The sequence below is a fragment of the Caloenas nicobarica genome, chromosome 4 (genome assembly GCF_036013445.1).
Source record: "Caloenas nicobarica isolate bCalNic1 chromosome 4, bCalNic1.hap1, whole genome shotgun sequence".
In the NCBI taxonomy this organism is placed as follows: Eukaryota; Metazoa; Chordata; class Aves; order Columbiformes; family Columbidae; genus Caloenas; species Caloenas nicobarica.
In genome coordinates this window covers 33,696,898-33,711,517 of record NC_088248.1, presented here as the reverse complement: position 1 = coordinate 33,711,517, position 14,620 = coordinate 33,696,898, and the positions used below count along the sequence as shown (strand labels likewise).

At 39.7% G+C, this 14,620-nt stretch overlaps 1 protein-coding gene across 1 annotated transcript in view; it reads left to right on the top strand.

Annotated features, from left to right (window-relative positions):
* Positions 1-14,620, top strand: part of DCHS2 (dachsous cadherin-related 2) — a 117,693-nt gene that overhangs the window by 38,597 nt on the left and 64,476 nt on the right. The window contains exon 2 of the mRNA XM_065634627.1: positions 8,441-8,632. Within this exon, the coding sequence (XP_065490699.1) occupies positions 8,441-8,632 (192 nt within the window). The remainder of the gene's footprint in view (positions 1-8,440; positions 8,633-14,620) is intronic.

The window sequence follows — 14,620 nt, the reverse complement described above, 5'->3', positions numbered from 1 at the left end:
GAAGACATTCAGGAACTTTTGGGTTAAATTGAAGTGAATTAAGGCTCTGGCTAAAACCAGAGCAGGAATTGCAGATTACTATATGGACTGAAATGCCCTGTTCTTCTTGCATCTGGACTTGGCTTGCTGGATGATGTCTGTTTTTCAGAATGAAAGCATGATGCTGTAATGTACTGACGCTGTTTTCTCCTCCAGTGATTTTAATCCTCCTTACTTTCTATAGACTAACTGAAAACAGTGAATCAAAGATTTGTCAATATTTTTATTGGGGGTTTGTTCATTGTCATCAATTATGTACATAGAAGAGCAGAGGAGGCAAAAAGCAAAGATCTCAGAATCGTTCATTAAGGAAAATCTGTTCCTTTCAATTACTTGTCTCAGGGAAGATACAGAATGTTACAAAAAGAATCAATGTGTTATTAAAAATATAAAAATCAGTGTGATCTTTTATTAGAGATTCATATGTGAAATAGGGTTAGTCTTATCTGATTTGAAAACCTTGGAGTTTATTAGGGCACCAAGAAGAAAAAAAAAATGCAGACAAGCACAAAACACATTTGCTGAACCATTTCATAACTGTTTGAAATGCCAAAATCAAAAGCCTTATCATCATTGAGAAATGTAACGCTTACTTGAAGTTGCAGTGTATAGCGCATTCCATATGCTGTCAATGAGCACATTGTATGAAAATTGAGCACATCTTATGATATTTTGCACCCTCTAGCTAAAGAAGAGGAGTTGAATTCTCACTTTTTCCGTTCTTACTCTAGTGATTTGTAGGGAACTCAGCTGAGAAAAAGTGAATCATCTTCTGGGCCTTTATGTTAGAGGGGTGGGAGGTTTTGTTTTGTTTTCTTCTGGTCATCTCCAAGGTGGTGAGCACAGAAGGAACCAAGGAGGGTGGGAGCAGTGATTAGCATCTCTTCCTCTCCAAATGGAGTGGCATGGCTACAATATTCCTCTTGTTTTCTAGGTGGTGTTGTTCTGAGACTAACCTACCCATGTATTTTCTGAGGAGCGTGAATGCCATCCCTGGTTATGGTCGACATCTCCAGTGTGGGAATTGTGACATAGGTGTCATGATTTGACACCTATGTACGTTTATGTCCAGCCCTCTCTCCCGGCTTGTGTTTAGTTTTCTGTATTTTTAATTAGAAGGCTGTTGAGATTTAATTTATGAATACTTCTGATGGGACTTGAATGAAGCAGTTATGAGCATCTTTGGAAAACTGATGACAGTTCTGGGAGTGACACGGAGGAACCAGCATCTGCTGCAGAAGTGGTTTGCAAGGTCGTGTCTGTGTAGCGCTTACTGTCAGTTGTTTAGCTGTAGTAGTTTCTGTGCTACAGGAGGTGAAAAGAATGCAGAAAGATTGACGTCAGGTCCATTGACCTGCTTAGCACAGTGAAGACATTTTGCATCAGAGCAAGGACAAGGACTAAGGATTTTGCAGACCTTTGGTTTTTTTGGAGTATGTGGTACCTCTGGTGGTTAGCAAAGTGAGTAGCAATGCCAGTTGAATGTTCAGCTTAAATTCCACATATGATTTTGGTTTGCAGCTTTTAAGATATGGTCTAGTTTGAGGATGAGGAGCGGGACTTTCTCTGTTGTCACTGCAAATTGTTGTTCAAGGACAGGCTGGTAAGTCCTCAGGCAAATAGTTCTTGAAATAAAGGCTCATGCCTTTAGGATGTAAGTAAGTAGGTCTGAAGTTTTATTCCTGTTCCAGTGCATTAAACCTGTGGCACCAGGGAGATGGGCAGTCATCAAGCATGTTGAGACAGACAGATAAAAACCCTGAGAAGTAATGTATTTATTAAAACTCTTTTCAGATTTGGAATGAGCATTATTGTTCACACCACCTCAGGCAGCTGTGAGGGTGACGATCACTGGTTTGTATTTTGTGTACTATTTTCTTGCCAAACAGGATTCTAAGTGAGGGCACTGAATTAGACATCTGATGATGTGTGTTTCTGGCAGCTCATGTGCTAATCTGAATCTCACAGGCACAGTTACACCCAAATGACCCTCTCTTGAGAATATCAGTATTCTGTACCAGTAATTCCGGTACCAGTACTTCTACAGCCTCATTTCACTGACAGCATGCCATCAGCCAGGCTGCTCCCCTCCTTCCCTGCAGCCAGGCACAAAGGTCTGGTGTGGCGGATTTTTTGCAAAATGCTGGCAGTCAGCCCTTCTGGTGGCATTTGGGTTGCCTGCATGTGGAATTGCAGCAGTCCTCTGGTAAGGGTCTGCCACTGGGCATTGCCATACCGCTGTGAACAGGCCTGGTGTCCTTCAATGCTTTAATTGGAAGGATGTTGGATTTTGGGTTGGGGGTGTCTGAAGGACAGGACCATGCTTATACTGTTCATCAGCAGCATAACTCTATCGTGGAACCGTTTCAGTTTCCTGCTGCTTTCCCTATGTCTCTATCTGTTGTGTCCTGTCTTACAGGTTGATGCTCAGTATCTTGAAGTAGTGGAGTGTATTTTTATTTAACCTACATTCTCATTTTCTTTAAAACTGATTGCTGGCAGTTAACTTGCTTTTCACAGCATCAGTAAAACTGAAAGAATTAAACACCCTTTTTACACACAAAGTAAAACTCTGTTTTACGCTCTGACATTAAGGGTCCCCTGAACAGATTTTACGAGCTATGAAAGCTATATCTTGCTAGTTGAAATCGAATGGAGTAAATGTGACAAAATATGTGGGATGGGAGCAATTCTTAAGCCATGAAAAATTGATTTAATATTTTTAGTCTCATTTAATTGCTATCAAAGAGGATCACTGTCATGACTTATTTGGCCAAACTGCCTGCTCTTTCCCATTGTAGTCTACTTTTAGTCTGTTGATCTGAAAGCCATAAAATTAATTCAGCTCACCCGCATGTGAAACTCAGCACTGCAAAGCAGTGAACTTTAAGGTCACATCCTCTAAATCCTAGAAGTGGTCGTCATATAGGATGCAAAGTGCATGGTCCTAAATTTTTAAACCTGCACAGTTAGTAAGATTACATTTTCTGATGTGGTTTTTTGTGCACAGGTCATTTCTCCTGTTTTGCATACAGTTTAAAATATTTGCTCTGCTCTTCAAAATATGTTCTGTTGTTATAAAGAAACCTAAATCAATAGACAGGAACTTTATTTTAGTCTGTTGAAAGAGTAGGGTGGCAGTTAAATATATGCTTGAGGATTTTGAGGCAGTGGAAACAAACAAATCAAAATGGGGACTTTTCTCTGAAAATGAATCAGTGTTTAAAACAGTCTGGGCTTTAGGAGCTGATATAATTCTTTATAATAATATTTTTTATTTCTTGATAATATTGTTTCATGTCTGTAAAATATGGGGAGAGGTTGCCCATTGCTGTGAGTTGTCATAGTTCCACTGAAGAGAATTGAACCAGCTTAGGATCTGCCAAATGTTTGCTTTCTGTTAGCTGTAAAGTCTGTCCATACTTAAAGCATAACACTAAACAAGATGTTTCTGTTCCATCCTCTTTAAGTGCCAGCATTTTTTTTCTTCATTCAAACCTGCACGTGTTGTAGGATTGAAGTGTACATGTAGGTGACATTAATGATCCTTAATTACATACTCATTCCCTTTATTTTCTTTTCTCTGAGATTAGTCCCCCTTTCCAAATGCAAATAAAGGTAATTCCTGCACTTCCAACACTGTTTTAATGTCTCTTTAAATGTCTGTCTTTCTGTCCTTATACTGCTTGGAGTCTACCAGTTTCCAGCATTTATTCTTCTCATGCATCAATATCTGTTTGTTTAAGCATCACATTGATGGATCAGCTTCAGCTTTGCCTTTTTTTTTCCCCTCCCTGTTTTTCTCCATAACATTTCTCTAGGTTCCCCTTTTTCCTTCTCCTGAGATGATGTCTTTATTATGACCACTTATTACAGGACAGAAGAAACTTTGACGTGTTTGCACTCTAAGCAGTGTACAAACAGACTAAAGGATGTAGGCTACAGAAAGCATGACTGACAGGAGAAATCCAGCCAGTAGCTGTCCATACCATGGCTTTGGCTGGCTTTTAAACATGTTTCTTGTCCTGTCTTTCCTTATTCTCAAGTTTACACTCCTCAATAACATGTATCTTTAAATTAGTATATTGAAAACATGTTCAGTGAAAGAATGAGAAAGGCTTTGTGAGCATAACCCTTCTTTTTTACTCTCTTTCTCCTAGACCCCGACCTCATATTCAGCCTCTCAGAACAGAGGCGTTACAGCTCAGTACTCTCTTGCCTTCTGCATCTCCAAGGCATATAAATCCTTTCAGCTCTATCACCTCCATGATATTGCTGACATACAACACTCTTGATCAATCTGCTGTGAAAATTCCTGCTGCTGCCTTCATTTCCTTCTGTTTGGACTGCCGTAATTCAGAGCTCTCAGGCACTTAACTGCTCTAATACTCTGTAGGATTGGTACTAGCGCAGTATGTTATCATAACCTGATGTGTTTTGCACCATGACTACCATGTGCTTGAATTTCTAATATCTATAGTAACTTGTTCCCTTCATCTGTATCTGAAAACGTAGATCTGTTAGCATGTTTTCACTGGGGTCCCCCTTTTAAATCAGCTTGCATTGATAATAGTTAATTGCTGGTACAGTAAATTTTTCATTCACTTTTAATTCCAGATTCTTCCCTCTTCAGATCGAAGATTCCATGGGCAAAATTGCTGAGTGATGAAAAAAAATGGCCTATTAAGTGGATAGAAATTGCGTGGATGTGAAGGACTTGAACAGGGAGAAATATAGCATTTTTATAAATGCAGAAGTTGATGCCACTTAGTTCTCCTACCTGAGAGGTTATTAAAGTAATTTAAGTTGATCACAATTAGACCTTCAAATTTGTGTTGCTTTGAACTGAAGAATTTTTATTTAAATTCATCATTCCTTATTCCTTTGCATGTACTATTCAAAGTCTGAGGACTGCTTAATTTACGAGAAAGAAAACAAGTTGCTAAACATAGTGGGCTAAAATTCTAACAATACCCTCAAATTTCACACTCACAATTAATCACCCACATTCCACTGCAGACATAAATTTTTAGCAATTACACATGCAACTGCGGGTAGGCACAGGGAGGCAAAACCTTTCAGTATTATCACCTGCATTAGATTTCAGGCAGAAGAAATAAATTGAAATAATTTTCTTATAAGAGCCAAGTGAATTACTGTTCCATAGCATCACGGTGGCAGAGTACTGAGAGCACAGTAAGCGTATATTTTATTATTTTTTATGATAGAAATAACAAAGTACAAGGCTGGTGAAATACATGTGTTGTAGACTTGATTTATATACAGCTGTAAAGCATTTTTAGGGCCAGATCTTTGTTCTGCTGAAGCTGAGTGTGAGTTTTGCCTTTAACTTTGAATGAGTGGTTGGACTGGGGTCAGGAGTGGCTGCACATTGCAGCCTGTGCTGCAGCTGCAAGATACAAACTGCAAGGGTGTGAAAGGAGTGTGAAGGGCTCTGTCACCACAGGGCTCCCGTGGAGGAGCTTTCTATTTGCAGCACCAGAAACTCTGGTATAATGGCCTTCAGTGCTGTGAGAAACCATTTTGGAGGGGGAAAGATGCATTGGAAGATGTGGCGCAATTACAGTCACAGTGATACCTCTTCAGAAATAAAGCAAATCAAAAGCATCCATGCAGAAATGGAGTCCACAGGGCACTTAAAAACAAGCAATAAAACTGCAACAAGCAAAAAACCCAAAACAACAACAACAGAAAAAAGAACCAAACAAAACAAAAAACACCCCACCAACCCAGAAATAACACGTGTATCTTTCTGGCTGTCATTGTCATTTTAAAATTCTGATGGAAGTAACTGGTCTACAGTAAGTTTTAGCTTTATAATTTGCCTTGGCACTTTTTACATAATTTCCCTTTCCCCACTCTATGCTTTTCAGCCTTCTCAAGCTGTTTTCCTTCATTTAGTTTTAATTCAGTCCCAGTTCAGTACCTTAATGCCAAAACAATTCCTATGTGGGCAAAGAAGTCAGCCCAGTGATGACGGCACTGACTGGTCCTCAGGGCCACATTTGTACTAGTAGGAGAAGCAGACAGGGGTTGTTCTAGGGTGCTAAGGCCAAGTGACCTGGCACAGCTTGTGTCCACGCAGCTAAATTCGTTTACAACCCCCAAACAGGATGATCTCATCCAAACTTATTGCTAGGAAATGTCCCTGGCCTGTCCTGCTTGGTCTTGCTTGAAACTGTGCCTAAAACCATGCCAGACATTTATCAGTACTGGCTGTTGTGTGCAGACTTCTGCCTTTGCCCTGTCTGAGGTTGATGGCTGTGGGTTTCACCTTTCCAACCTGGGCCAGGTGCAGGCGATGGCTGGCACAGGTCTTCTCTGTGAACTCCTGCCAGTTGTGACTCTCAGGCTTTACAATAATAAGCTTTCCAAAGCTCCATTAAGGTCTTCAGGCATTGTACTTGCACAGGTAGGCTGGTGGAAAACACAGGATTTATCATCTTCAAAGAATAAGTAGAAAATTAAACCAAATGAAGAGGAGAAATCCTTTAAGTATCTCCAATAATGACAAATTAGAGAACTAAAAAACTGGCTCTCTTTATATATACATATTTTTAAAAATTATTTTCTTCCGAGATGTTTGTAAATTTAAATGAAAACCTCCACAATGGAACATTCCAGAGAAGAGCCAAACCCAGCACAAAATGTTTTGTTATCAGAGATCTTAGGGCAATAAAATTGAAGATGCAATGTAGAAAACTGTTCTATTTATCAAATACTTATTTAACCAATCCACCCCTTGTCCAAAGAGCAAGAATTTTGTTCTGCACCTGAGGAGAGAGCTTGGCGCTGTCTTTTCAGTAACCTCCTCTTTGCACTGGGGCATGGCTGTTAAATCCTCTGAAACTTTCTCTTTTCCAGGCTAAACAAGCCCAGTTCCCTCAGCCTCTTCTCACAAGGCACATGTATACAGTAATGGCAAAACCTATAGTAAACTTTCCTTAAAATATTTTAAAGGGTATGTTGATTTCTGCCCCCCACCCCCCATGCATCAAAAGAAAGGTGTTTAGTGTTAGAAAAAAACTTTCAAGTGTGTTCTGTGTTAAACTTAACGTCACCTGATGGTTTTAAATTATTGGGTTTTTTTAATGCTTTATAGACTAGTCACTGCCTGAATCACACCTTCAGCTGAAGAGCATTGACGCCCTACTTTTTGTGTTATGCCTTGTGAGTCCTTTAAAACCCAGCTGAGGGAAGCTGATGCAGCGTGTTGAAAGTCACAGGCTTCTGAAAGCATCTTGCATGCCTCTAGCACGTGGTCTAGTCTGATCCATTGGTAACACAAGAAGACTAAGCATAGCTGGAAAGATAGGAGGAGTGCATGGGTTTCTGTTTGGAAATAGGCATTTTGTGCCCAGGATCAGGACCCCCTGCCACATGGCTACTATTGCCCTGCTCCAGCCTCTAGCCATCACCCATTTAGGTTTTCTCCTGCTGCTGATTTTCCTTGTCAGCAGGACTTGGTATTTATGTGTATATATATATTTTTATATATATATATTTCTCAGTTGATGCCATGTGGTTGCAGAGGAATCTCTCTCTGAAGGAAGTCTTTCTTTAAAGTACTTATTTACAACATTTGTTTGGGATTTGCAGCAGGATTCATGCTGCTTTTTAGATGTACTTAATATAGCTGAAAAGAAAAGATGTTAGGCTTGTTTGTCATTCAGCAGTTATAGCTACGTGCAAGACTACACTGACAAAGTAATTAAATCTCCCACAAGAACTTATTGCAGTCTGTGCATCTCTTGCTTTGTGGTGTGCATGCATGTGACAGTCATGTTTAGTTGTGTTGGTACAGCTCTGGCTTCTTGGAGAGATGACTGGAGATTAAAACCCCCTCCAGTCCTTGACTTTTATGGATCACTGTGGCACCAAGCCTTCTTTCAAATGAAGTATGAAGTTCAGCTCTGGGGAATCTTTTAGAAAATATATTAGGAATGTACTGCAGCACTTTTCTGATCTGCATGCGATGCGGTTTTCATAAGACCTACTTCCACTGGTAAAAATAACAAAAAGGGAAAGTAGCTTAAAGTATGGCCTACTAATGTGGCTTAATATGTGCGGCTCATCCAGCCATGGGGAGTCTACTTGATTGGGATAATTATTGACAGATAAAGAGGTAATTTTACAGATAAGGTGTAATCGATCTTATATGCTTGTTGCAGTAATTACACTATCAGTAGCTGAGTCATTATTTTACAAACTGCAGACAGACAGCTTAGGCAGCGAAGTGTGGTTGTATTTACTGTGTGTATGCACATTTGCTTTTAAAACGCAAATGGGTAACTTTAAAACAAAGTGTCTGTGATTTTTTTTGAATGAATGAGTAATGGTTTTGCTGGTTTCTTTTTTTACCTCCATTGTTTCCCTGCAGGTTAAAGCAACAGATGCAGATGCCGACCAGTTTGGTGAAGTTGAGTATTCTCTTTATGATGGATTCCATTATTATGAAAAATCTAAAGCCTTTCAGATTGACCCACGTACTGGTCAGATCTGTGTGTCTCAAGACATTGACAGAGAAGGAGATCCAACCACTTACGATCTCTTAGTAAAAGCTACAGATGGGGTAAGTTCCGTCCTTCCATACTGCCAGATTTGCAAATGTGTTTGCAAACTTGAATGTGCTGTATACTTCCAAAGGTTAATGGAGTATGTGAAAATTGCATGATTTTGAATAAAATTTCTTACACCTAGAGAGCAGAATGTGATACTTCACAAAGCGTAAACTTCGACCATAATTGATGAAATTGGCTGTGAAATCCAAAATCACTCCTAAACAAGTTGTTGAAAACCATTTTTAGGATGTGTTAGTCCCTGCTGATTTTCCTCCCCCTCTTGGAACTTGTGGACTCCAGGTTTACCTTTGCTCCTTGCTTTTGAGATGTTTGCAGCAGTAATAAACCACCAACTTGTGCTAGAACTGTCTGGCTGCTGGGATGCCAGTGGTTTCCCTGGATAAGTTTCCTCATCCTTTTCAGGTACCTGATGCAATTGCTGCTGTGGCTGGGTACAGCCTCCCTGCTGCAGCATGTCAGAAATTTTCCCACTTTACTGGAGGAGCTGGTGCTCAGAAGTAGATATTCACAGTACAGCAATGTCAGGGTAGTTTCATGGGCCTGAAATAATCCATTTCAGATCTCTGTTTGGCAAGGATGGTGAGGAGATGTTCATTGTGGTGGGAAAATAAGATGTCTGGGTGCGGATGCTTGGTCTACTGGGTGCCATGTAACACAAAATTTTGGTAGCCAGACTCCTGAACAGGACTGGAAGAAAATAATTCCTGGTTTCATTTTGTTATGAAAGTATCCAAAGGGTATTTGCAATGAGAGGCTCAGAAGGAGACCAGCTGGTACTTCTCTTAACTTTCTTCAGCTTTAGTAGTGAACTGTGAAGAGGCTGACAAAAAAGGTTACTGGCTGGTTGCAAATGTTTAAAATTAACATAAGGACACTTTTAAAAATGTACGGATTCATGTTCTTCAGGTCACATTTTACAGGACAATTTGAGCTGAAATTGAATTATTTCAGGCTATGCAGTCTTCATTTTGTACTTTGGATATTAAGCTCGCATTTAGGATATTGTCCTCAGCACATCTAATATAAATCAGAAAGAAATGCAATTGTGCTAGAAATACTGTATTTTTCATAAAAATGTGCTTTTTTTACAATACACTGAAGAAACTTGGTGAACTATGACTTCCATATTCATATGTAGATGAACTTACATAGCTGCTGTTTATGTTTGGTATTAATTGTTGCATTTTGAAGATGTAGTTGTTGAGGATAAATTGGTATGCCTTTGAATTTGGATATTTGTGTAACAGTTAAGCAATTCTGCTTTTTTCTTTAGATGTCACTATTCAGTGTTTAAGAAGCTATAGTGCCTTTAGCAGTGTGCCTTCCCCATATTTTTCTTTTGAGAAGAAACAATTATATAAGATTTTTTTTGTTTGTATATTTGTTTCCTGGCTCTATCTTATTTGAACATCTCATAATTTAAGAATGGAAGTCTTTTTGTTAGGTTAGCGTATGTAACCTTTCCAGCAGAAGTAAGTGTATGTGCCCAGTTGGGAACTTCTCTGATTTGTGATTTCTGTCTTCAAAATTCCTTTCTAGGCAAAATCTTGTAACATACACCTGAGTACACATTTCCAAGTCTTGAAGAATAAACCAGTCAGTATTACAATGTATAACAGCAGAAAATTATGTATTCTGCTACAGTTCATCACTTCTTTTTTTTTCTCTTATATACATGGTTTGAAGCTGTATAAATGTAAAGAACACGTACATGTATCTGGAATATCAAGGTTAGTCTTATTAATAAAGGCTAAGTGAGAGCTGGACAATAGCAGTGAAATTCTGACAAGTTTCTCAGGTATCCGGTCTGGCTGAGAAGATTATTTTGAAAATGTGAAATAAAATAGGTTTACATGAAAAAAGCTTGATGCATTTTTTGGTTAAATTATCGCTCTAGTGATAAATCTTATGTCAAAAGTTAAAGGAAAATGCCAATGCATTGAAACGATAGAGTATTTAATTTTTAAATTGGTCTGTGACTTATCTTCTTTTAGAGACCTTGTGTTTTCAGAAGTTCAGTAATAGTGAGGGGGATTCAATTTTTGATTGCCTTGTCTGTGACAGGCAGGACTTGATCTTTTTACTGGAACTCAGCACTTTGTAGATACCATTGATTTATCTTCTAAAAATTAGCTTATATAATACCTAAAGATTAAAGCACTTAAATTTCATGTTCATTACAATTTTCAGTATACGTGAACTTATGTTTAGCCACTTTCCACTTTTACAGCAGAATTGTAGTGGGATATTTTATCTCCTGGCATTCTGCTTATGATTTTGATGGATTAAATATGTTAGGTGTGGATTTCAAAGTAGAAGCTGTGACCGGGGAGAAATGTGTACAAAAAAGGCAGAGGAAGAGCAAAGGGTCACTGTTGACAAAGGGGAGGGAGAGAGGTGGAAAGGAAAGAAGATAACAAAGTTAATCAGAAATGAGGAGGAAAAGAAGGTATTTTCCAGGTGGTGCTCATTTTATCTTACAGCAAAACTATCAGTTTCCTCCACCTGTTCGTTGCTTCTCCATTACATGGGTTTGGAGCTCGTTGGTCTTTTATGCACTATGTAGAAAGAGTAATGAGAGAACTGCAATTGCACACAAGAACCTGTGGAGAGGCAAGTGGAAAACAGATTCTGTTAAAGTGACATTAAATAAACATCCTGTGAGAGCTTGTGGGAGCACTCTTCACTGATTAAGTGCAGACGAGACTGATCATAATGTATTAGCCTTTTCAACTGGCAGGGATCACTGATTGCAGTCCCAAAGTCACTTCACATACATATTTGGAACTGCTCCTTGAAATGCTTTTATGTGAAAAGAAATTGTGTAGCTAGGTTGATAAAAAAAGTGTGTGGACTGAATCCCACAGTATCTGCATCTAGCCTTCTCCTTGGGTCTTGTGTCTGGACTGTGGCAGGCTGAGAGCTCTTCCAGTAGTGAGGGTGACCCTCCTGTGATTGAAATGCCAGCTATGCCTGGGACACCCCCCGTTCAGACCTTGTCACAGCAGCTGTAATTCTGCACTTTTGACAGATCAGACAGTTTCAGTAGGCATTTGGAGAGGTCTTTGAATTTACAGTCAGGTGAAAATTTCTTATAATGATGTTAAAATGGTCAATTTTTTTTCTCTCAAAAAAAATCAGTTGAAGGTATGTTGCTTGGGGAACATTCACAAACACTTGAGAGAGATTTAGATGAGGCGTACTGTGAAATCAAGTCTTGCAAAAAGGACAATATGGAAAACCAGGAATTCTAGTAAAAGTATCTGCATGTTTTCAAAAGCAGTACAGGGGACAAAATTGCTACTATTTGGTTTTGAATATGTGCAATTTGGTCTCATAGGTTTTAATTCTTCTGTTTGGCTTTTTTTATTTGTTTGCTTTCACCATGTGACTGAAATGGACACTCCATTATGTGTGTTTTCCGTGTTCTCTTGGGGGTCTGCAAAACACTACATATGTAAATTTATGCTTCTTTTATTCTTGTTTTGTGTATTTCTGCCTTAAAAAGTCTTAATGTGAATTAATTTTCATATAGGAAACCTATTCTTTTGGTAACAGCTCACATTTTTTCTGCTGTACAGTGGCAAATTTTATTGCTATGTATCATGCATAATTCAATCTTTTTTGTTTATTCATTTGCATTTTTTATGATGCCCATCACCTCTCTTTGTCTTTCAACCAAATGAACAGTAATGCCTGCAGCTGTTAGAGAAAACTTGTCACAATCCAGGGAAATTTAATTGGAATAATGCTGATTTAAATTCTGTTTAGCAGCATGTGTACTACGTGCTTACAGAAAACAGTTATCTGATGTTCAAAGCCAAAATCTCAAAGTTGCACAATCTTGGGATTGGTGCACAATGAGGGGCATTCAGGAGTGTCTAGCCTTGTGTGTACACATACGCAGGCACATTGCAAGAAGAGCCAGAGGCCACGAATGCATTGCAAAGAGCAAGTTTTATTTTAGTTACCTCTCTACTGGGGGATCTCCGAAGTTGCACCTGAGCTCCCAGGCAGAGGTGACACAAGTGGGGACGCAGGCGCTGGTGAGTTCAGCCCTGCTGGAAGATCGCTGGGCCTGCTGAGCTCGCCTGGATTTCAGGGCTTCAGGCAGGCACAGCCTCCCGCTCTTTATCACAACAAAGCAAGAATCTCAGACATAGTGTCAAGGTGCCTAGAGTTTCTCACAGGCCTATGTTATCTAACACAGAGGTTCTACTCATCAAGCACACAAGGTCAGTAAAACAATTAGTGTGACGTATGTGCTTTTTCTGCAGACAGGTGCAAGTCACTTTGAGCGTATTTACATTTAACTAACCTCCTCACCAAATCTTCTGCTGCCTGCCCATACACCTTGACTCTGGGAAGAGCTGGCCCACAGAGTTTTCTTGAAAAGGTGGGGAAGACAGAATGACCTATGCTTGTGAGTGCTGCAGCCAGATGTGGACCAATTCCAGCAACAAAGATCTGTCTAGGTAACGCAGTGCACATATCAGTGTACTGACTTTCTTCATCAGTGTGGCAAGAAGTTTTGAAAACTGCAGAGCATGGGCAGAGCTCACTTCCACTTTTTGTCCCCCACACTGTAAGGAGTGACACACACCACGTCTCTATACCCTACTGAGAGCCCAGGGGTTTGGGGTTTGGTTTGTGTGGTTTTTCTTGCCTTTTCCCTTTGCAGAGTAGACTGGCTTGGTTTTGTTTTCTCCAAGTGAGGCTCTCGAGTGCTGTGATAAGACTGTCCTTAATGATGGTTTGAATGGTGGTGGGCTTGTTTGAAAATCTCTGCCCACAGTGCCTTTTCGTTTTACCTGGTTTTCCCCCATCTGGCTCTGGTTTCAGCATATTCCAGGATTCACTAGGGTATAGTGGTCAGGTACATTCTAAATGTGTTCGTGGCCCACAGCTTTTTTTTTTTTTTTTTCTTTTTTGTTGGACACATTGTGAGAGAGAAGATGAGGGTTGGGGATGTTTGTTTGTTTGAGTTTTCTTTTTATTCTGAACTACAGTGACAGCTTTTAGATGTTGTCAGGGTTGAAGATGCTTCAGGGTGTCTTGAAGATGTCTTGCATCCTAACTGGTTGGCCCAAGGAAGCTTCTACCTGCCCACTGTAATGGTGCTTCTCTCTTCCCCTGCCCATCTGTTAGCCTTTGCCTGGAGTAAGATCTGCTGATTGTGGGCCGTATTTTCTCCAAGGGAAAAGGTGTACATGTCACAGGACAAAACCATGGAAATAATTTCCGTCAGGGCATGATGGAGATGAATAGAAGGGCATGCAGGCTGCCTTGGCTCTGCAGCCCTTTGGCAGACCTGACTGTCTGACCTGGGGGTGCAGGGTGGAGGGAAACCATGCCATATGTTCATCTGCTAATCTGGGCTGTGTCTTCCCTGTCCTCTGGTTACAACCTGCTGGCGGACAGTGACACAGTGGCACAGAGCTACAGGGCATGTCTAGTACTTGGCTTCAGACAGGGCTCTAGAGATCTCGTGAGTGCTGCAAGGGCTTACGGGGTGTCTGCTGCGACCAAGGTTGGTTGTGTAGGTGTATTGAACCTTTTGTAATTATTATGTAGCAGCTGAACACCTGAAGACCTAAAATTCCATGTAAAAGATAAGACTAATAAGACTTTTAATTGCCATCTTCTCTAGCTTTCTATCTTTGTGAATCTTGGGTCTTTTTATATTTTCCTGGAAAAATTGTGCTTTTCCTTTTTTAAATCAGTTTTTTTTAATACACTGAATACTTCAAAATCAGATGCACTTGTAGAAACTAAAATAAAAATCTAAGAATTTTAAATATAGTACTTTAAAGTAGATCACAAGTCACATCTACTTGCATATACAAGCTCATCTGCTAAATATGAAGGTACAGCTATATAGTGGGTTGTCATAACATCTGTACTGTATGCTCAAGATTATCACTTACGGAGTTTACTCAGGATTATGTGCTTCCTTACACAGATAGGTGTTACTACTT